Genomic DNA, 21,711 nt, shown 5'->3' with positions numbered 1-21,711 from the left:
TCAATGCCTCCAACAATCAGTTGATTTGCCTTTTTTAAAATTTGAAGCTCAAGCGAAATTTTTTCTTTTTTTTTTAAACCAAAGGGTACGAAGATGAGTTGGAAAAGCTCTAACTAATTTACACTCATTTAGCACAAGCTAGAGGTCCATCTCCTGTAGCTTAACTACTTGCTGAACAAAATCACTGCTGCATAGATCAAGTCCCATGATAGCCTAAGTTCTAAGCTGCTATTAAGTTTGCAAAGTTCAATAACTAGGTAATGCAAGTGTCTGCGTGTTATGTATAGATCAACTTGTTCTGAAGCAGATTGCTTTTAAAACCTATCCTTAGAATATGATCTGCTTTTATTTCAGGTACTGAAGGGCAAAGGATGGCTTTCTGGAGTGAGATAGTGAAATTGCAACAATTCCTTCCTCAGTTCCAGGCATTGTATGCACAGCGATTCCCCATTGAGGTCCGGCACTACCTTGCTGAATGGATAGAACAGCAGCCATGGTCAGTCAATGGAGTAATAACATTCACGATTGCTCTCCTGTTGTGGTTCTAAGCAAATGAAACTACTTCAGAAGTCTATTAATCAAGTAACAATCTCACAGCTTTTAAATGGATGCATTATTATAATCCCCACTGCTTCTGTTGGGAGTTAACACCAACACACACCCACTCTTGAAGTGTTGGTTGATGTATCTTTTAAAACTCTGAAAGAGAGCAGCAACAGGAAATGACTGTGGTCAGGGTTGAAATGGCAGTTGAATAAGGCTGTGTCTGTAATGATAAAGACCATCCTTGTTAACAGAGGACTGGCAATAGTAAACATAGTTACAACCTGGCAGCATTCCATTGCCATTATATTCTGTCCAACACTTTTAACCTGTGCCCAATGTTCACCAACAAAGAGAACAAATTTGATGACATTTGGTTTGCCACAGGAGCTGAGATTCTGTCCATAATGAGTGCATACTACCTTGTGTTTCACTTTATTTCTCTGATCACTGTTTTGCATCAAATCTGTTTTTTGGCTGGTTTGACTTGTGCAACTTGCACATCTGTCTGTCTGTGTGCATGCATTTTAACATGAGGCATTAGTACAGGATGTTTATTAGCAATGTTGATGTCCCACGTTGACTTGTCAGCTTTTCTTTTGTTTTCCAAATAAAATGTTCCAATTTGTCTCCTGTCTTTTTAAGGAGTTCCATTCACATAAACCCTGCTAATGAAAGTCTTGCTCGAAATCTTTTGGAAACAATGGTATCTGAATTACAGAAAGTGTCAAGTCGTATGTCCTATCCAGTGACGCGCAAGCTCAATGAATATGCTGTTGCTCTCAAGGTATGTTTTAGAGAACAAGTAGGAAAGTGCTTAATTTGTGTTTTAACATGATTTGAATGATATGTTATAGTATAATGAATAGTATAGAATACTTGACTGTGTTTGCCTTTTAATGTCTTCAAGTAGTTCAGTTAATGTTTCTCTGAGATTCCACATTCTCATTGTTCGTAGATTGGATGCCCACCCTCTTCAATGTCTGAAGTGCTGCCTAGGGTGTGTTGGCTGGGTAGTGGAGCATGAAAAGCACGAATATTTGCCCTATCACTTTAATACTTGTCAAGATTTGGCTCTGATTTGTAGGCATAGAAACTGACAATGACTAGTCACCACTGGTTATGTACTAGTAGATTAGCCTTTTGTTTGTTCCAGTTAATGCTGTCCTCTGATGCTAATTGACCTGAATACATCTGATGCATCAAGATAAATAATGGCAAGGATAGTTAGCTGATATCTAGCAAACGATTACTGTGCAAGCAGTGGAAGTGCATTGAGAATATTCAGCAGTTGCCTCACTCTGAACCAGAAATGTTGACATGCCTATTTATTGAAGATGCTCATTGGCTGCTTTGCGTTATTGCATTTTCTAGAATAGACTATCAGCTATTTGATCGAAAGTCACAAAAATAATACTTCAATTAATGTTTTTATGTTACAGAAAACATTCGATCAGCAGCCATTAGAACTAGTGAATATTATGAACTGTCTCTTGATGCAGGAAAATCAATTATTCCAGGAACTTCGGCAAACTCATGTAAGTTTTCAACATTTTCTGAAGCTATGCCCTTCGTAGGGAAAAAAGGACTGCCACACAGTTGTCATGATGAGATTGGGAATTACGTACCCATTCGTGTGCCTTCGTCATGCTAATGGTGGATATGTTAAGTTTTTGAAAGTTTTGTAAAGCGTTCTGTTTAAGTGTGGTATAGAAATACTTTACTCACTCTTCCCAAAAGTGCAGATTTGTGCTGCAAAATGGATCCACAGATGCAGGGATATTTCTTAATATTTGCTCCAATGGCTATTCTATGTATTTGACTTTAGCACATGTCTATTTGACTTTGAGGAACCTTGCAGCTGATCCTGAAATTGTCCTCACTTAATGTCCACAGATGTTACTGAATAGGATAACAAACAGAAGGCTGAATTTGTTGGTTTCCTTTTGAGGCCAGAGGGAAACTGAGCTTTAGCATATCTGTTTTTAAAAATTTTCTGCAGAGTCCTCTTGTGCATTCATCAAGTACGTTGTAAAGCATTTTGACTTCACTTTGGCAAAAATGTGTTTGTCATCTTGAACATCATATTAGTAAGCAACAAGATTGGAGATTGTCATTAGGTTGATTACCAGTAACTGCAGGGTTTTTAAAAAAATTATTCATGGGATGTGGGCATCATTTGAGCCAGCATTTATTGCCCATTTCTGGTTGTTTTTGAGAAAATGGTGCTGAGCTGACTCCTTGAACCCCTGCAGTCCGTTTGGTTTAAGTAGACCCACAATGCCATTAGAGAGAGAGTTTCGTTTGTCGTAGATCTGTTTAATTCTGGAACTTTTTTTATCATTCTGATTTAATGTTCAGGTTAACTAGGCTAAATTAATAATATCATTTGGGTAGTGAAATTTAACACCAGTGATCAGGAACTAATACTATGAGTAGTATCATCCAGTTAAATCATTGCATTTTTTGTTTTTCAAGCTAAATAATCTAGAACCAGTAAAAACCACTAAACAAACGAGCAAGTTTTTCATAATTTTTCTGAGCCACTTGTGCTGGTCATTCCCTCCTTCCTATGGTTTTATACAGATCCAAATAACCTGTTTATTATAAGCATATAAACACAATATGACTTCATTGCCATTTTCAAAAAAAAAGTGTAAATGTTCAAAACTGCCCACAGGAATGCTTCCCTGAACAAGGGTAATTCTTCCACATCTGTCCTAAACCTTGTAATTTGACTTAGGCCTTGGAAGATGGAAAGCATCAAATCATGTAGAATTTGTTAACGTGTGTGAGAGAGAGACTTGAATAGTTCAAACCCCACAATACAGTGTAGCACAATAATTTAGCTGCAAAATTTCAAAACAGCAGCTGAGAGGTTGAAAGGAGCAAAGGTAAAAATAACTGCATTTTATATAAATTAAGCCTCTTTTTTTTTTTATTAATGGACTGAAGCTTTTCCCTGAATGTGGTGTGGGCCTCGTTTACGCAAGGAGATTAGATTCCCTACAGTGTGGAAACAGGTCCTTCGACCCAAGGAGTCCACACCGACCCTCCAAAGAGTAACCCACCCAGACCCATTTCTCTCTGACTGATGCACCTAACACTACGGGCAATTTAAAATGGCCAATTCACCCTGACCTGCACATCTTTGGACTGTGGGAGGAAACTGGAGCACCTGGAGGAAACCCATGCAGGCACTGGGAGAATGTACAAACTCCACACAGGCAGTCGTCCAAGGCTGGAATCGAACTTGGAACCCTGGTGCTGTGAGGCAGCAGTGCTAACCGTGCCGCCCTAATGGGAAATGGGCTTGACTGCTTTTTTTTTTTTTTTTGAAGCAGTTATGACAACCAAACAGGAGTAGCTCCAAGGAAATTCTTGGCATGCTTTTTTTCAAGTTTTAAACGGAAAGTGAATTCTGTGTGATATGTGTATTAAGTACCATGATGGCGAGTATTGCTGAGAAAAGACACATTCTTTCAAAGCTCTCTGAATTGCACCCAGCAGGACATTTGCAAGAGTACCAGTGTAATGGGTAACAACATTTTAAGAACATGAGCTAAATAAAAGGAGAGTGCTGATTGTTTGGCAAGTGGGCTGCAATGGAGAAGTCATTAATTAGGCAGTGACTGACTGTAACTGCCAAATTTTGTTTAGACTTAAACCAGGCAAGTGGACGCTAGTCAACAGGATCTGAAGGAGTGAGCCAGAGAATGCGGCTGTCACCTGTTTCAAAAGTTGAAGTAGACTCTATGAAGTCGTGGATTTGTTCGCCGAGCCGGTGTGGTTTTTCTGCAAATGTTTTGTCATCTCGCTAGGTGACATCATCGGTGTGCCTTTGTCATCATTAGACATCCATAACTGGAAGAAACCCATCATCACAACCTCCCCTGGAATAAAGTTCACTAAAAAAGAGACAAACAACAGCAGACTACTCTTCCTGGAGGTATTAGTGGAACATGCACCTTCCGGGGAACTCCAGACCAGTGTGTACAGGAAGAATACCCATACTGAACTATAACAGCAATTGCCCCAGTACCCACAAGCAGAGCTGCATTAGGATGTTATTTAAATAGGCAAAATCACACTGCAGCTACCCAGAACTCCAGAAGGCAGAAGAGAAACCCCTATTCAAAGGATTTAAACAAAACAATTACCCCAAGAGCACTATCCTTCAGTACCTACAGGGCAAACCCAAAGAGGAAATTACTACACTCCCAGACATAATAGTGACCATACTATACATCAAAGACCTGTCGGAGATAACTACCTGACTACTAAGTCTCCTGGGAATCTTAGTGACCCACAAACCAGTGAACACCTTCCACCAGCTACTCCCAAAGGTTAAAGACCCAATACCCACGTCCAACAGGATGAACGTTCTCTCCAAGATACCCTGCAAAGACTGTGAAAAACACTTAAAGGACAAACTGACCATACAAGTGCATGAACATCTGCTCACCACTGCCAGAAATGACCAGTACACACTCATTTCCAATCACACGGACAACGTAGAACACACCTTCAACTGGGATGATGTAACTATCCAAGCACAGGCAAAACTGAGACGCCAGAGAATTCCTTGAAGCCTGTCACTCTAACCGGAACTCAATCAATAAATACACTGAACTGGACCCCGCATATAAACCACCCCGATACAGAACCAGCAGTACCAACAAACAGACACATAAATACCACGTGGGACAGAGCACCAACACCTTATCAAAGCAGCACTGACTAGGTTTCCCAGCGAGGTGACGAAATGTCTGCAGAAAAACACACTGGCTCGGCAAATGAATCCACGACTTCACCCACAACCCGAGCTACAAATCTTCTCGAGCTCTAAAGACTCTGTGCATGTTCTTGCTGTCTGTAAAGAACAGGGCCCTGAGTATTTGCATATATAGTTTCCAGTAGGTCCAAATGCACCACACTGCAAGTCCAACTAACATAAATACATTGTCTGAGTAATTCTTAAAAGTACACACTAAAGAGCATTTTACGTATTTTGTCTGGTTGCACATCTAATGTTGGTCATTGTTTTGAGCTTCTCAAGTGTGGAGTAGCTAGGTACAGTAAGTACTTGAACCATTGCAAATGGCTAAAGAACAGGTTATTTGACATTCTCTGCCAGTTTTTGGAATGTACTTCTTGCTTACCTTATCATACTGGTGCTGAAAGTTACATACCATGTTGCTATCTTTTTGGTTTAAGAGCAACATTACTGATGCTATATGCTAGCAGCATGTTGTTTCAACTATGTCGTAGGCAGACTGCCTTTTTGGCATGTCGGGGTCATCTGGTTAACAGTAAACTTTTGTGTTGCTACCTTTCCAGAGTAAGCCTGAAAAGTGTCCAGTAGAACTCATTACCCTAGAAGAGCAAGATATCTCAAAAACTTAAACAACAGGTGGAGGTAGCTGTTTCATGTTCCTACCATGCGGCAGCAACATGAGCGGTGTTCACCACTAATTGCTGTCAAGCTAAAAAGACATTCTGTCTATCACATTAACACGGTATTTAAATTCCGTGCCAGTGTGATGATAGGTAAGAAGGTTGTACGTCCCAAAAAACTGGCTGACTGTATAAATCAACATGGCTGATGAAAGACTTTTGCCCGAAACGTTGATTTTTCTGCTCCTCAGATGCTGCCTGACCTGCTGCAGGCCACCTGCTGTGGGTTGACCCACAATACCATTAGGGAGGAAATTCTAGGAATTTGACCTAGCAACATTGAAGGAATGGTGATATTTCCAAGTCAGGGTGGTGAGTGGCTTGGAGGGGAACTTGGTGGTGTTCCCATGTATCTGCTGTACTTGTCCTTCTAGATTGAAATGGTGTGGGTTAGGAAGGTGGTGTCTGAGCGTCTTGCAAATAGTAGTACACGCTGCTGCTACTGAGTGTCGGTGGTGGAGGGAATGGATGTTTGTGGATGTGGTGCCAATCAAGTGGCCTCTTTGTCCTAGATGGTGTCAAGCTTCTTGAGTGTTGTTGGAGCTGCACCCATCAAGGCAAGTGTGGAGTATTCCATCATACTCCTGACCTGTGCCTTGCAGATGGTGGACAGGCTTTGGGGAGTCAGGAGGTGTTACTCACCACAGTATTCCTAGCTTCTGACTTGCTCTTGTAGCCACTCTGTGTTTATGTGGCGAGTCCAGTTGAGTTTCTGGTCAATGGTTTAATTTGATAATGTTTGCTAAATAATCTTTAGTCTGCTAAGAAGTAAAGATAATCAGTTGGACTTGTAGCGGGGTGCACTTGCTCAACCTGGAAGCTGCACGTGTTAATACAGAGCCCTGGTCTTTCCATACAGAGAAACATGCGCGCACACAGCGCTTATTTCAACTTGTAAAATAAGTGACAACCATTTATGTGGTGCATTCGTCCAGGCAATGCCTAGACCAATCATTGTCAATCTTGCCTGGTTTAAAATTAAATAAAGCCTGACAATTAACTGTTAACTGTCAACTGCCATCTCATTAGTGCATTCTCTATGGCCGTGCCTTAACCAGAGTCTGCTTGCCAGCTAATCCTTATGCACTTCTCATACAGTTTAAAAAATGTTGTTTCCCCTCTTACATTGGAATTCTTGTGTATGTGTACAAGATGAAAAGCTTTGACAAAAGTGCCCTTTTTCAAGCGATATTGAGTCAATACAATGACTATTGAACAGAACATTATGCTGAATGTCCACCTACAAGTGCAATTACAGCAGAAATGAATTGTATGTTTCTTTTAGTCTGCTGAGTATATTTTGACCAAGCATCATATTTGAGTATCCAACCCAAGCTATTAGGAAATCCACAAGTAGATTTTAATATTTGTTTGCTTAGTATGGAGTATTTACTCTGTCCCCATAGGATCACATCCACATACCCAAGTCTTGTTTGTTTAATATGTGTGCATGCAGAAGTACTGCTGCTTTTAATGTCTTAACAGCGCAGCACCAGCAAGATTCCTGCTGCTCATCCATCCAAAACCACCTTGCCAATTAGCTCATTTACTTGTAGATTTGTTTGAGAGAAGATAGGGAAAACCCTAGCCCCCCAGAAATAGGGCCAACTCTCAATGCGCTAAACTCTAACCATATACTCAGATTGCATACCTATCTGGCTCAATTATCAGATTATTGGTAGAGTGCCGTGAGTTTTGGCTTTGATGTTTAAGGATGAGCTTGGAAGTCTGTGCATTAATAGGTTGAAATAAGGGGAAAGTTAAAGGAACATTGAGCTTTGCAGGGAGACAAAATAAGTAGTAATAAGGAAAGCCGAGGTGTTTGGAGAAATGTAAATGTACCCCTAGTGTCTTGATTGGTATGTTGTAATCAAGTGATCTGCAGCTCTAATGTAAATGCCTTTGTGTGCAATCTTGATTTGATTTATTACTGTCACAAGTACCTAGGTACAGTGAAAAGTTTTGTTTTGCATGCAATACAGTTAGATCATACAAAGTGCAACAAGGTAATAGAATAGAGCTTTTCGGGGGGAGTGGGGCAGGGGTTTAAAGACACGCCACTTGAAACATGGTGTCAGTGGTGCAGCTGCAGATGTGTGGATTTTCAGAACTGAAGAGAGCCGGCTACTAAAAGAAATAGGAAGATTTTCTCAAAATAAAGAACAACAGTCTTCAACTTTTGAATTACCTGTTGCAATCTGCTTGGGAAAGTGCACTGATTCTCGAGCCCCATGATGTTTGGGGTCACTACAAAAGTTAATGACTTCATCAAGATACATAAAGTCCCTAATTTACCTGTCTGATAGACTCTGGTTGACAGAAAACACTGACCCAGTTTGCGATATTTCAAGAGTGATCTGACCAGAGCCTTATGCAAACTCAGCAATACCTCTCTGCCCTTGTATTCTAACCCTCTTGAAATGAATGCTAGCATTGTATTTCCCTTCCTAACTGGCAACTGAAGTTTCATCTTAACCTTAAGAGAATCCTGATATAGGACTTCCAAATCCCGTTATGCTTCAGATTTCCAAAGCCTTTCCCCATTTTAGAAACCAGTCTATGCTTCTATTCTTCCTGCCCAAGTGCACAACCTCACACTTTTTCCATGTTTTATTCCATTTGCCACTTCTTTGCCAACTCTCCTAGCCACTTCAAGTGCTTCTGCAGCTTCACTGCTTCCTCAACATTAACTCTCCATCTATTTCTGTGTCATCTGTAAACTTAGCAGCAATTCCCTCAGTTCCTTCATTCAAATCATTTTATAGATAACATGAATAGTTGAAGTCCCAGCACTGACCCCTGCAGAAGGCCACTAGTCATCAGCTACATTCCTGAATAAGACTCCTTATCCCCACTCTCTGCCAGTCAGCAGAAAGCATTGATTTGCACCTCAACACTGCTCCGAGTGCAAATCATACTATGCTGCTTGTGAAAGGCATAAAGGGTGGAGAAAGGTGATCTTGATGTTGAGATGGGCCTTGCCATACTTATACGCATTTTGCCATGACTTGAGGTTGCTCAGACCTGTATGATTCTGCCCATAGAGTTCTACAGCTCAGAAAAACCATTCAGCCTGTTGTGTTCATGTTGGTGACCAACCACCTATCTACCTCAGTCCCGTTTTCCAGAAATTGGCTTGTAGCCTTGTATGCTATGGCATTTCAAGTGATCATTGAAATAAGTCTTAAATGTTGTGATGGTTCCTGCCTCCTCCACCTTGTATTTTAGGCAATGGATTCCAGCTATCCACCCCTTTTCTGGGTGAAAGAATTCTTCTGTAAGTCCCATCAAAATTACCTGCCCTTTACCTTGAACCTATGCCCTAGTTGATCCCTCCCCTATCTTCCCCCAGCCCACCACCACCCATCACTTTTCTCTGCTCTAACAAAAACAACCCCAGCTTATCTTGCCTCTCTTGGTAGCTGAAACATTCCAGCCCAGGCAATATCCTGATAAATCTCCTCTGTGCCCTCTAGTGCAATCGCATCCTTCCTAAAGTGTGACGACCAAACTCTGCACTGTTTTCCAGCTGTGGCCTACCGTTTTGGATACTTCAATCAATAAAACCCCCATGCTCTCGAATTCAGTGCCTTGACTAATAAAGGCAAATATCCCATATGCCTATTTAACCACCTTTTTATTTACTTGTCCTGAGTGATTCAGGAATGAAGAGTTCAACCATTTCATGAAGGATTGGGAAATTTAACACCATGCGTCATCTCTACATAATCCCCAGTTAAAAGGAAAAGTTGAAGCAGCAGTTCATCAAATTCACAAAAAGGATCATCATAAAGTTAAGCAAATACAGCTCAGACCTTTACAAGGCGTAACTGAAGGAGAGTGAAGTCATGGAAAGTAAATAGTGCACGCAACCCATTTTCTCTCTCAAAATGGGGAATGTTTGGAGAAATGTAGTCGGACTCTTAGTGTACTGGCTGGCCTGCTGTCAACTTGCAACCTCTACCTCACTTTTAAAGCACCTTTTTAAAGGGTTCCACAGGCTTTGTTCAAAGCTTCAAACAAATGGGGGATTTGGATTCCGAATGAGTTACTGATACACTTGTGTAAAAATTGAGTTTCAAAGATTTAAAAACTACAAGTGATAATTGGATTGTTTATCCAAATAGGAGGTTTTTTTGGTATTCCTGAAGGAGTGTGAGAAGTTATGTTGTTGGATATAAGAACAATTGCAAAATGAAGAAACAACTGGTTCTTTGGCAGCTATGAGCAAATGAAAAGTGAGAAGGTCTCCAGTTATTAACAAGGACATAATATTTTTGGCTCTATTGAGGATTGTTGACCTTTAGAAATACTTCAGCGAGTCAGACTGGTGAATGTTTGTTTGAACTGGCAGGGTGTGATCATTTACTTAAAGATTATTTCCAGAACACAAACCAAACAGCTTCTGAGAGCTATTGGAATGGTATAGTTAACTCACTTATTCAGAGAATTTGTGAAATGGAAGAGTATTTCTTGTATTCTTTTATGTAAGGAATTAACAAATAAAAGATGCAAACTCACCCAGTAAATGGTTAACTTTTGCCACTGTTTTTAAAATCTAAATCCATTTTAGATCTTGGTATTAGATCTGATTTTGTTTTGTAGGCTGGTGTACCAACTGTCACCTTACCAACTCAACCTGTTCTGAACACCAACAGTGAAAGGATAAAGCAGGAAGATGCAAATGTGTTGCAGCAGCTGTCTCTGCTGAATGGCTTAATCAAGACTATTCAGATGTACCGCAGTGCTATTCAGCAAATGAATGAAGCTCCTGATCAGGAGCAGCAGCAGCAGCTGCCACAGTGTTACCAATGTGAGTACGACACAGATTTTGCAAAGTTCAAAATACCAATAAATCTAATCTGAACTCTATATTAAAAGCTCAGTGAATTTATTGCCCTGATAACTAACCAGATGAGTGAGTCAAACTCAATTTGGCAGCATTAAAGGATCAATTATTTACATCATAGGTTAGGATATTTCAGATCTAGAAAAATTCTTTAACTGGCATACAGAAGTTTTTTTTTAATCAGAATTCTTTATTATAAATCCAGTTTATTTACATGTCACATTCCTTATTGGAACTTCAATTAAAAATGAATGATGTGTGAAACGGGTCTGGAAAGAGTAAAGATTAATGTTTCTGGTGGAGAATTCTAATCACAAGGTCATTGATGGAGAAGGATGTTACATGCAATGTAATGAGTTAATCCATAACAATCCTACAGTTCTCCTTTGCAGGATCCCTATGGTTTTAAAGAGATTCCATTTTTTTTGTCTCCGTTAATCTCTTCAGTAGTTCAAGCCACTTGTTCACCACTCTAAGAATTCCAAATCTCTAACTTTTATATCTAATGGATTTTAGCAGTATAGTTCAATATCTACTGGCTTTTTTTGTTTTGCATCATTGGACATGCCAAGCATTTCCAGATATATCCAAGCATATCCATTTCAGATACTTTAGTATCTCTCTTTCAGTACTTTTCATATTTTTCTGTCTCATGAGTGCACCACCAACCTGTTGTGCGCCTGCCCTCCCTCTCTTGTATATCTTTCTCTTGTGCATTTGCACCTCCCACGCGTGAACATTGTTTTCTATACCTCAAGTGCAGTCCCTTTTTATCTTGCCTGTGCTTCACCTCACCCCCAACCCCATGCACATGCAGTTCAGTTCTTGCTCCCTCATGCATGTCGCCTTGTGTGCAAACCTTTAATCAAATATCGTTTTCTTCTGCGTACTTCTTTCTCTGCTCAGTCCCCGCGTTCCATGCAGTTACCTATTTTCCCTCTTCCACCTCCAAGATGTGCATATGTCTCTGTTTCTTTTGTTTCCCTTGTGTGTTTCCTTTTCTCAAGATGTGGAGGTGCAGGTGTCGGACTGGGGTGGACAGTTTTTTTTTTATCCTTTTCTTAAGCAAGTTGCCTTCATATGCACAAACTTATAATCTTCTATTCCCTCATTCTCCCCTGATGCATTTTCTCTTATACAAATATTTCTTATCTCCACCTTTTTCACTTCACCATCCGATACACGTTTTTCTGTGTTTCACAGCAGGGACAGAAGAATCTCAGTGGGCAGAATTATACCTGAGTGTTTTGCGTTGACTGGCTACAAAAGGAAATCAAATTAGATGAATGCACAAAAAGAAAAAATGTTTGTGCATGGTGATGTCTTCCTAGATCTCTGGATCATTGCATAATTGTTTATTTTAGCTCAGCACCACCTACAGCAAGGAAATAGTCCACTACCAGAATACACCAAGAGAGAGGAGCATGTAAACCAGCAGAAGACCACATGGGACGATCACAGAAGGGTGAGCTAGCTCTGTTACTAGTTTTTAAAAAAAACAGTTGGATAACATTTTTGCAATAGCTTCTTAGAAGTGTAAACAAATCAAAGCCTTCTCCCAAAATTGCCACCATTTGTAAATGAGCCCTTTTGTATTTGCTTTGTATGTCTGCTTCCCACCAAATCATGGGTTTCCATGGATATTTAAAATATGTAGCTGACCTAAAGGAAGCCTCTATCAATGTGTTTTGAAGTCCAAACAGAAGCTACTGAAATCCTTAAGTAGGGTTTTCATTTGCCTGATTACAGGTATTTGCTCCTTCTAGGGATGCACTACTTATCCAAGTCTAGAGAATTTAAATGTTGAGTGACAAAGCAAGGCTTGGGTGTTGTGGCATCTAACAGCGGACTCCGGGTAGTTTTACCAGTATTGAATACTGGGAAGTGGCCAAAATCTTCAGTTATATTGCTTAATATATTGGCTTGAAGGTTTATCTGAAGCCATATTGGATAAATTGCCCCCTCCAGCTACCATGAATTAACGAGGTCAGCTGGTCAGTTAGGAACCTCCCCATGGAGTATCGTGGACTTACATATGTATCCTAATACTTCACCAACTCCGTCGTATGGGTTTGACTTGCCACCAATTTTCTATTTCAAACCAACTTCATCCCAAATCGGTACTTTCTCTTCCCTGTCCTTCGTTTCCCCACTCTTTACAGAGCACCCTATATTGCGTTATGCACCTTCATGTTCTAGATATCCAAGTCCAATGCTACATGCTCTCGCTCATAAACTGCCATATGTCAGTCTTAGATTTTGCAAAATGTGTCCTGAAGAACTGTCTGAATTGTTGCATTTCACACTGATGTGCTTTGTGCAATGATCTTTTGTGCTTTTAGGGAAATGCGACTGTGAAGTCAGCAGCGTTACAATGAGACTGAAGTGGCATTAAGTAACTTTGCTCCCACACCTGCAGTATTGTACCTGAATATCTCTGATTTTTAACTGACATTCAACAGTCTGTATGTATAGCCAAACCTGTGATGTACCAAGGTTGACCAAGGTGCAATTCATCTAATATTGGCTCCGGTTGTTGGATTGAAGCTGATCTAGCATGAATGTGCAATGCCTTGTACTCTTAGTCATTCGGTAAAAATGTTACACAAACTTGATTGCATTCCTGCTGTCTAAAGAAATTTTGAGCTTGCTTACAAATGATTGTAACTCTGTTAAATCCAAGAAAGGTTGTTCCTCCCTTTTAAAATCCTGGTTTTTGAATAATCTGAAACTTTTTCACTGCTCCATATGTGAAACTTGGCTCATTTGATAGCGCATTCTTAGTCAGAAGGTTCTGGGTTTAAAGACTTGAAATCATGTGCTTGACTGATATCTCTATGTGGTGCTGAAGGAGCACTCCTAGTTATTTGGGTGAAATTTTAATTTGACACTCTGTCTGCTCAGGTGAGTGCACTATTTGGCAAAAGGGCAGGGAGTTCACATGGTATCCTAGGTAAATATTCCTCCTACAAACAGTATCAACAAAAATAAATTAACTGGTCACTTCATCTTATTGGTGTTTAAAGAGTCTTGCTGTGCGCAAAATGGCTGCTGCATTTGCCTACATTCATCACCGCATTCCAAAGCAAAATATTATGTGAAGAACCTTGAGACGTTTCTGAGAAACATGATAAGACGCAATATAATTGCATATGTTTTTTACTGCGTGCCAACTTCTATTTGTACTTCTGTTGATAAGCAGTCAAAACCATTTCTGAGCTTGAGCTGGTGAGAGTCCTTTGCCCTAAGAGAAAGGGGAAGTCACTAGGCTAATTGCTTTAGTCGAGTACATTTGCAGCCCTAGAGTAGCATTGGTAGCTGGTGCTTTGTTTTTCCTTGTAAAAATGCATGGCAACAGATAACAGTTGAAAGTATAAGCAGCTCTGTCTTTTATGTTACTGCCACTAAACTGAAGCTTAATTAAGAAGTTAAGCAGTTTAGGAAGAAAAGTTGCTTGCAGGAGGGAAGAAATAATTTTGAGCTACTTGATGAATTCATGACTACATGGCAAGCATAATCGCTGGGAAAGTCTGTGCTGGTAGCAATTCTTGCAGATGACTGCAGGAAAAACGTTTCAAGTGTAAGGGGTGATGGTGAATGTCTTTTCATCCATACTAGTTACCATTTGGCAGACTGCATTGCATTTTACAAGAATTGCTGACTAGTTTACTGGCTATAAATTCATGCCAAGCGCAAATCAAAGACTGCAGCATTAATGCATAAATTTTTTATATACGCAAGGGAAAGTTTGCACCTGGAAAACTGGCTATAATCTTCTAGCTGCTGCGGATTTGGTCTTAAATATTGAATGTCTTTAGATTAGCCCACCCCTTAGGTGTGTGTGCATAAAGACAGCAGTGCACAAGTAACTGCATACTTAACTTTTGTTTTCATTTTGATCAGAAACTTTGTTTTTTTTTAAAAACACACTCCTTCACAGTGTAACAATGGTTAATGAACAATACTTGTCCTTTTTATCTCTTCCTGTTCCATCCACTGCCCATACAGGAAAAAATCTTTTTCAGAAAGCACCTAACCTAGAATGAATTCATTTGAATACATTGTGTTTTTGTTTTTATTTTCTCCATATCTCCTCTTTACTAGGAAACAGCACCACCAGTTTGCCTCTGAGGTGAAGGGTAATAGTGCTTAGTGGAACATGTTAACATAGTTTGCGTTCAGTGTCAACATGAAACATACTCTGATTAGGTGCAAAGCAAAGCTTCCTCTTTAATCTTCCCTAGCAATGTGAATTAACATCAGTGTAATATGTTTCCTCTATTTCACAGACCATCTCCTCAGTAAGATTGCCAATTTGTACTAAATTAGTTCAATGTCAATTTGGAATTGAGCTGTCTGCCTAGACTTATTTCATTTGGGACCCCAACAATGGCAAAGAGACCTTCATCTCATCAATCCAGGGCTGGATTTGGATATGTTTGAAAATACAACTTGATTGTATGCCCCTAATCACTGCTTCCCCATATATCACCCCTAAAGTAGTCCTACTTTGTAACAACAGTACCACCTAATCTAAAGATACTTTTACCCAGAGCACCCTCCATTCCAAATGTGCGTTTGTCCCCCTTTTGTCAGCATTTTGCATTAGAAGGAAATGGTCTTGATGGTTTTTGAATTATAAACCCAGACTTCGTGGGTTTTGCAAGTTGCTGTTGGATTAGGTGCTACCTGTTCTGGATGTGCAGAATAGTTCCAAACAGTTCCTTATTTGTGTTGTAAAACTTTTTGCACTGATGCAATGATGAATTGGCAAAAATATAGTTGGATGCTTATCTTATCAGTTAAGGTGTGAACACCAATTTAAAGCTGGCACATTATGGTGTCTTTGACAAAGTAGAAAAATAGTATCCACAGAAAGTTGGCCTACTGTCATTAATAATAGTTTAAAAATGCAATTAGTCCTGGACATCTATTGTTGACTGGGTTGTTCACTTGATCATACAGTACTTGGACTATTTAAAGTGAGGATCCTTTTGATGTGATGTGATAATTTTAAAAACTAGGGACCTGTTAGTTATATGGTTAAAGCTTCATTGAAGGCTTTCAGCTGTCCCAGTGGTATAACCATATTTTATGACTATTTAGCCATTAGGCAGCCATTCAAAAGTGCTTGCTCGTTGAACTGAACCTGCTACGAATATTTACTTATGAGTAATTTTTTAAAAATTTTTTGCAAAAGTTATATAGTACTGAATTGGCAATTGCAGCCAAATGCTTGCACTTATATGGCACCTTATAGTGAAACGTCCCAAGGCACTTCACACAATTTGGGGAGGCGGTGGGGGTGATGGTTAAGACAACAGACATTGATCTGCATTCAGCAGAAGGTACTGAAGGCACGAAGGTTTGAGATTTTTGTAGATGAAGAGGTGTGGTAGTTCACGAAAAGAATTGCAGACTAAGATTTGTAATAGCTGAAGGTTCTGCTGTGAATGGTGGAATCGAGGGGGAATGTGATAGACTAGCATTAGAAGAACAGAGGGCATAAACCGAAACACGATGTTGGAGGAGATTGTATAGGTAGAAAGGGCTGAGACTGTGAAGGGATCTTAAACTAAGGTAAAAATGTATGTTATCAGTGTATTGCTTAGGATTGAAGATTGTGCAGTCATTGAGATGAATGTGATAGGTGAATCAGACTTGCCTGAAGGTAGAGTGTAGCAACACAAATTTGGATGAGTTAGTGTGTGTGTGTTGATAAAGAACCTTGAATACTAGTAAGAAGGGGGCTCATGAAACTGAGCTTGGAGATGAAAACATGAGTGAATATTTAAAGGGAGGCAATTTCCCAGTGGTATTATCACTGCACTGTTAATCCAGAGACCCAGGAATGTTCTCTGGACCCGGGTTTGAATCTCCCCACTGCAGATGGTGGAATTTGAATTCAATAAAAATCTGGAATTAAAAGTCTAGTACTAAAAGATGACCAGGAAACGATTGTCGATTTGTCAGGAAAAGCTATCTGGTTCACTAATGCCCCTTAGGGAAGGAAATTGCCATCCTTACCTGGTCTGGCCTATATGTGACTCCAGACGTACAGCAATGTGATTGACTCTTAACTGCCCTCTGGGCAATTAGGGATGCCTAGTGAATGACATCCTCACCCCATGCATGAAGTTTAAATAAAAGTTACTCTGGGTTGAAATATGGATGGAGATGAAGCATGTTTGAGCTGGAAAATAGAGGTTTTTAGCTAAGAATTAGATTATTGTCATTTGATTTAGTTATGCACTGAGATTGTAAAACGATAGTAAAGTGGTTGGAAAGAGGATAGTTGTACAGATCATGACAGTCTTTGTCTTGCAAGTGCTAAGCTGGAGAAAGTTAATGATTGGGGAGCAGAAAAGAGGAGAAAAGAGTACACATTATTTCAAAACAAAAAGCTCTCCAAGTTAAAATGGTTGTGGATCACTGTTTCATGCCTCAAATCTTCCAGAACTTTAGGAATTCTAGATTACAGTTTAATATTGCACACTATGATGCAGAAATATTTATAAAATTGTACAGAAAATTTACAGAAGGTTTATGAACTAAATTGTCACAGATGGTTGAGTCAGTTAACTAAATTGGATACAAATCTTCCATTCAAATCTTCCATTCAAATAGCCTTGCAAACTGAAAGGGATTGGGAGAAGGGATGAAGCCTCAAACTAATTTGTCACACTATTGAATGTGTGCCTCCCAATAATTGCATACCTCATGACTTTTTTTAAAATTTTTAGCTTTGCTTTGCAGTTCACCAAGAGTTTCATGTGGTCTGCTGTATGACCAGTACATATGCAGAAAAATCTGTCTAGCCAACATGCTAACAAAATTAGAAATTTTGAATGGTGGCTCCCCTTTACCTTTTTTAAGCTTTGCCTGACACTAAATATTGAATAGAGGCTATTGTGTTTCTGCAGATTGCATTACATTTGAGCATGAACAGAGAAGCTGGTCTCAGTCTTATTGTTCAGCTCTAACAGACCTATGGAGAGAACAAAATACACTGGGTACACAAGCTGTTTGAGTGTTGCTCCCTGGGACCCATTTTAATAGGGTAAACATGCCTTAAGGCTAACAATGAATCTTTTTGGGTTTTTTGAATGGCTTTTTAACAGAAGAGAAATTACAGCATCTTGGAAGCGGTGAGATCTCTGGAACAGGTCCAGGGCCTTGTGCTGAATATGATTCAGGACTGGAAACGACGACTACAGCTGTCAGGAAATGGTGCCTACTTTGAGGACAACCTGGGGTCACTTCAGGAATGGTGAGGAACCAGATTCAGTCCATTTGGTGCGCAGTATTTTACAAATAAATCGGCACGTAGGCGCAAATGTCAAATTGAGATACACTGAACTGCAGTTGATCACTGGAAATTCCTACTTATTCATAATTAATTATAGAAATTTTGTTTGAAATGATGGATTATTAGATTCTTTCATGACGTCCGTGTTGCAGAAATACAAATAATTTAAGTGAAATTTGACGCACACATTGCCAAATCAATTTCTGTTAAATGATGGTCTTGTAGTTGATGGCTTATTTTGAATAAAATATGGAAAGAAAATCTATGGACATTATTTCAAATTTTGTGCCTCGACTACAACCCTACCAAAGGGCTACCCAGCAAGAAACAATTTCAACCCGGCTCAAATTTAGTGATGTATTTATGTATTGAGTATCTTGCCATATTAAAAATTGTATGTGGTCCTCATCACTGGTGTTAAATTTTATTGAAAGTATTCAAGTTATTTTATTGTATGAACGTAAATGTGGCCTAGTCCAATTGTTATGAATTCATCACCATTTTCCTATTTCTTTCTGGCTGCTCTCCGTTGCTTCAAGTGGGGGGAGAAAATACAAAATCCATTCTAAACCTGTTCTTATATCCTTGTTTTAAACTCCCACTTGCCTCCAGCAAAGGTTGATGATCTTGTCTCTTTGACTTGTGGCTGTCATTGAATTTGCAAATCTCCAGCTCTTCCCTTTTCTGAGGGAATTCCAATCAGCTTGAGATCAGGGGTTTGAGTAGTTAGTGCTATTGCTGGACAACAAGGTAACCAATGGGGTAGCACCACTGAAAACAGACATAATGGCATGGCGCTGACGGTTTCAACTCCTGGTGTATCACTGTTGCATGCATTGAGTCAGAGTGGAAAATGGAAAACTGCTAAAGTCACAACATTGATACTAGACCAGCTGTAGGGCTGCAAGTACTGTACTGACTTGCTGGCTACCTGATTGACAAGGATATTGATGCTAGAGACTTCAAGTGAGCAAGACTCGATCGGCAGAAATTTCCATGCCTCAAAATCTTTATTTGTTGAGTCTCTGTACTTTAATATATTAGAGAATTTATTTTACTATCAGAATGCAACCTTTATTACTGTTTGTGAATTTGCAAGTTCTATAAGTCTTTTATATGTTCACCATGCCAATTCATTCAGGAGTTGGTGATACAGAGTTGTTTGCAGTCAGATGTTGTAGCATTTCAAATACCAGTGGGATTCCTTGCTGAACTATAGAAAGAGTGCTCCTCTCTCTGAGCAGGTAGCATTTCAACTTTCATTATGGTTCTTACAAGGTCTTGAACGAGAACACAAAGTTCTTGACTTCAGTATAGTTCTTGTTTTGGTTATGGTTTTTAAGTTTATCATGGTGACACTTCACAGAGAGATACTCATTTTCTGGGCTTGCCTTGCTGTTCACATAAACTTAACCAAAACAAGCTGAATATATAGCTTTGATAAGTTCCAGTTTTTGAACAGAACTGGATTCTTAAAATTAATTGTTTTAGTTTCGGCCAAAGTGGCTCTTCCTTAACGTATTGCAAATGACTTGCAAGCAGAGCTATTTATTATAAAACCTGCACCTGAATCTTCTCAATTTGTCATGTATAAAAGACAATGTTGTAAATTGCAGTTTTTACCTAAGTTAGCTCACTACAAATTAGGTTTCGTAACTTTTATCAAATATGCTTCATTTCCTCAGTGAATATTTTCAGGATGTAGAATTAACAACATATTTTTTTCAATTTCTATTCCCCCCACCGAATTTTACTATCTCCTGTCCTGAATTGTTGGATAGTGCTGAAGAAACCTCAGCAGGTCTGACCATCTCTATATGGAGAGAAAAAGAGTTAGCGTTTCAAGTTCAGAAACCTTTTGTCAGAACTAGAGTCAATGAAAGGTCAGTGGACTCGAAACATTAATTTGGTGTTTCTCTCAAAAGGTACTGGAGACCTGCTGAGTTTTCCCTCCAACACTTGTTGCATTTGTTTGAGGTGTCTGTTGCTAAGACGTAGAAAATAGGAGCAGGAGTAGGTCATTTGGCTCATTCAGCCTACCCTGTAATTTAACACGATTGTGTCCTATCCTCGATCTCAACACTCATCTGCTCTCTCCCCTATGCCCCTCCACACCTTCAGCCTCTAGAAGTGTATCTTCTTTCGTAACTATATTCAATGACTTGGCCTCCGCAGCCAAGAGTGTTCAGTATCCTCCTTCAAGCCAGGCACCCAATGATGCAATTTGGGCTGAGCATTGGAACGTTTAATTTGGAAGATTTCCTGTGATGTGACTGATCACTGGAGGACTCTGATGTAATGACAGTGTGCCTACTGAGGGTGATATGCTCCCATTTGAGTATCCTCCAAGGAAAAGGTACAATGTTAGGCTTCATTTGAATATGCCTGGTCTTGTCTTAGCATTCCAGTATTTTAGTTGATAGAATTCTGTGTTGTCCTGTTGATTTATTACTTAGAATTAAATATTTATAACAAAGTATGCTCTTATTCCAGGTGTGATAAGCTTGCAGAAATGAACTGTCAGATTCAGCAAGAGCTTGGCCTGATTAGTACACAGGAAGACATTGCTAGTGACCAGATATCAGGAGTGCCTGAGAGACTCTCCTCTTTACTCAGTAACCTGGTCAGAAGGTAATTCCATTATTACCATATTGCTTGTACCACCAAATGGTGGATAAGGTTCAAGGGGATGGTCTGGTCTATCACTGCGCAAATTCCTTAAGTTGCATCAGTGCTGCATGTGCAAACTCTTTGATTTTCTACATTCGACACGTAGTGTCATAGAAATGTACAGCATGGAAACAGATGCTGTCCAACTCGTCCATGCCGACCAAACATCCTAACCTAATCTAGTCCCATTTGCCAGCAATTGGCCTATATCCCTCGAAACCCTTCCTATTCATACACCCATCCAGATGCCTTTTAAATGCTGTAATTGTACCAGCCTCCACCACTTCCTCTGGCAGCTCATTCCATACACACACCGTCCTCTGTGAAAAAGTTGCCCTGGAGTCCCTCTTTTATATCTTTTCCCCTCTCACCCTAAACCTATACCCACTTAGTTCTGGATCCCCCCACCCCAGGGAAAAGACCTTGGCTATTTACCCTGTCCATCCCCCTCATGACCTTTATAAAGCTCTATAAGGTCACCCCTTGTCCTCCGATGCTCCAGGGAAAACGGTCTATTCAGCCTCTCCTGTGAGCTCAAATCCTCCAACCCTGGCAATATCCTTGTAAATCTTTTTTTTTTTTGAACCTTTTCAAGGCTCACGTCCTGATATAAAGCAAATCCTTCATGTGGAATATGGTTCATGCTTGCCCTAATTCTGAGCTAGTACAATTTATACTAGTGGCTTGATTCTTCTGTGACTTAACTGTCCTATCTTGTTCTGAGCACAATTTGAAATATTTATGCAGAAGCGACCCAAAATGCAGTCTTTTGGAATGTAGTGGTTTACCTCCGTTGAGAGCAAGGTGTGTGAATGGACGAATGTTGCAAAACTTTGTATCGAACATTTAAATATCCATTTTGATAAGACTCAGTGATAAGGGG

General features: G+C 39.7%; 1 protein-coding gene across 5 annotated transcripts in view; it reads left to right on the top strand.

The window, feature by feature from the left end:
• The window catches only part of LOC140471110 (signal transducer and activator of transcription 5B-like), a 134,436-nt gene that overhangs the window by 78,457 nt on the left and 34,268 nt on the right, over nt 1–21,711 (top strand). For all 5 annotated transcript variants that reach the window (XM_072566995.1, XM_072566994.1, XM_072566992.1 and 2 more), the window contains 7 exons: nt 355–496; nt 1,189–1,330; nt 1,986–2,081; nt 10,606–10,813; nt 12,214–12,314; nt 17,971–18,119; nt 20,652–20,789. In XM_072566995.1, coding sequence (XP_072423096.1) covers nt 372–496; nt 1,189–1,330; nt 1,986–2,081; nt 10,606–10,813; nt 12,214–12,314; nt 17,971–18,119; nt 20,652–20,789 — 959 coding nt within the window. In that variant the 5' untranslated portion in view covers nt 355–371. The remainder of the gene's footprint in view (nt 1–354; nt 497–1,188; nt 1,331–1,985; nt 2,082–10,605; nt 10,814–12,213; nt 12,315–17,970; nt 18,120–20,651; nt 20,790–21,711) is intronic.

This window comes from Chiloscyllium punctatum, chromosome X, assembly GCF_047496795.1.
Source record: "Chiloscyllium punctatum isolate Juve2018m chromosome X, sChiPun1.3, whole genome shotgun sequence".
Taxonomy (NCBI): domain Eukaryota; kingdom Metazoa; phylum Chordata; class Chondrichthyes; order Orectolobiformes; family Hemiscylliidae; genus Chiloscyllium; species Chiloscyllium punctatum.
The sequence above is the reverse complement of the archived record's forward strand: the minus strand, read 5'-3'. Positions and strand labels throughout refer to the sequence as shown.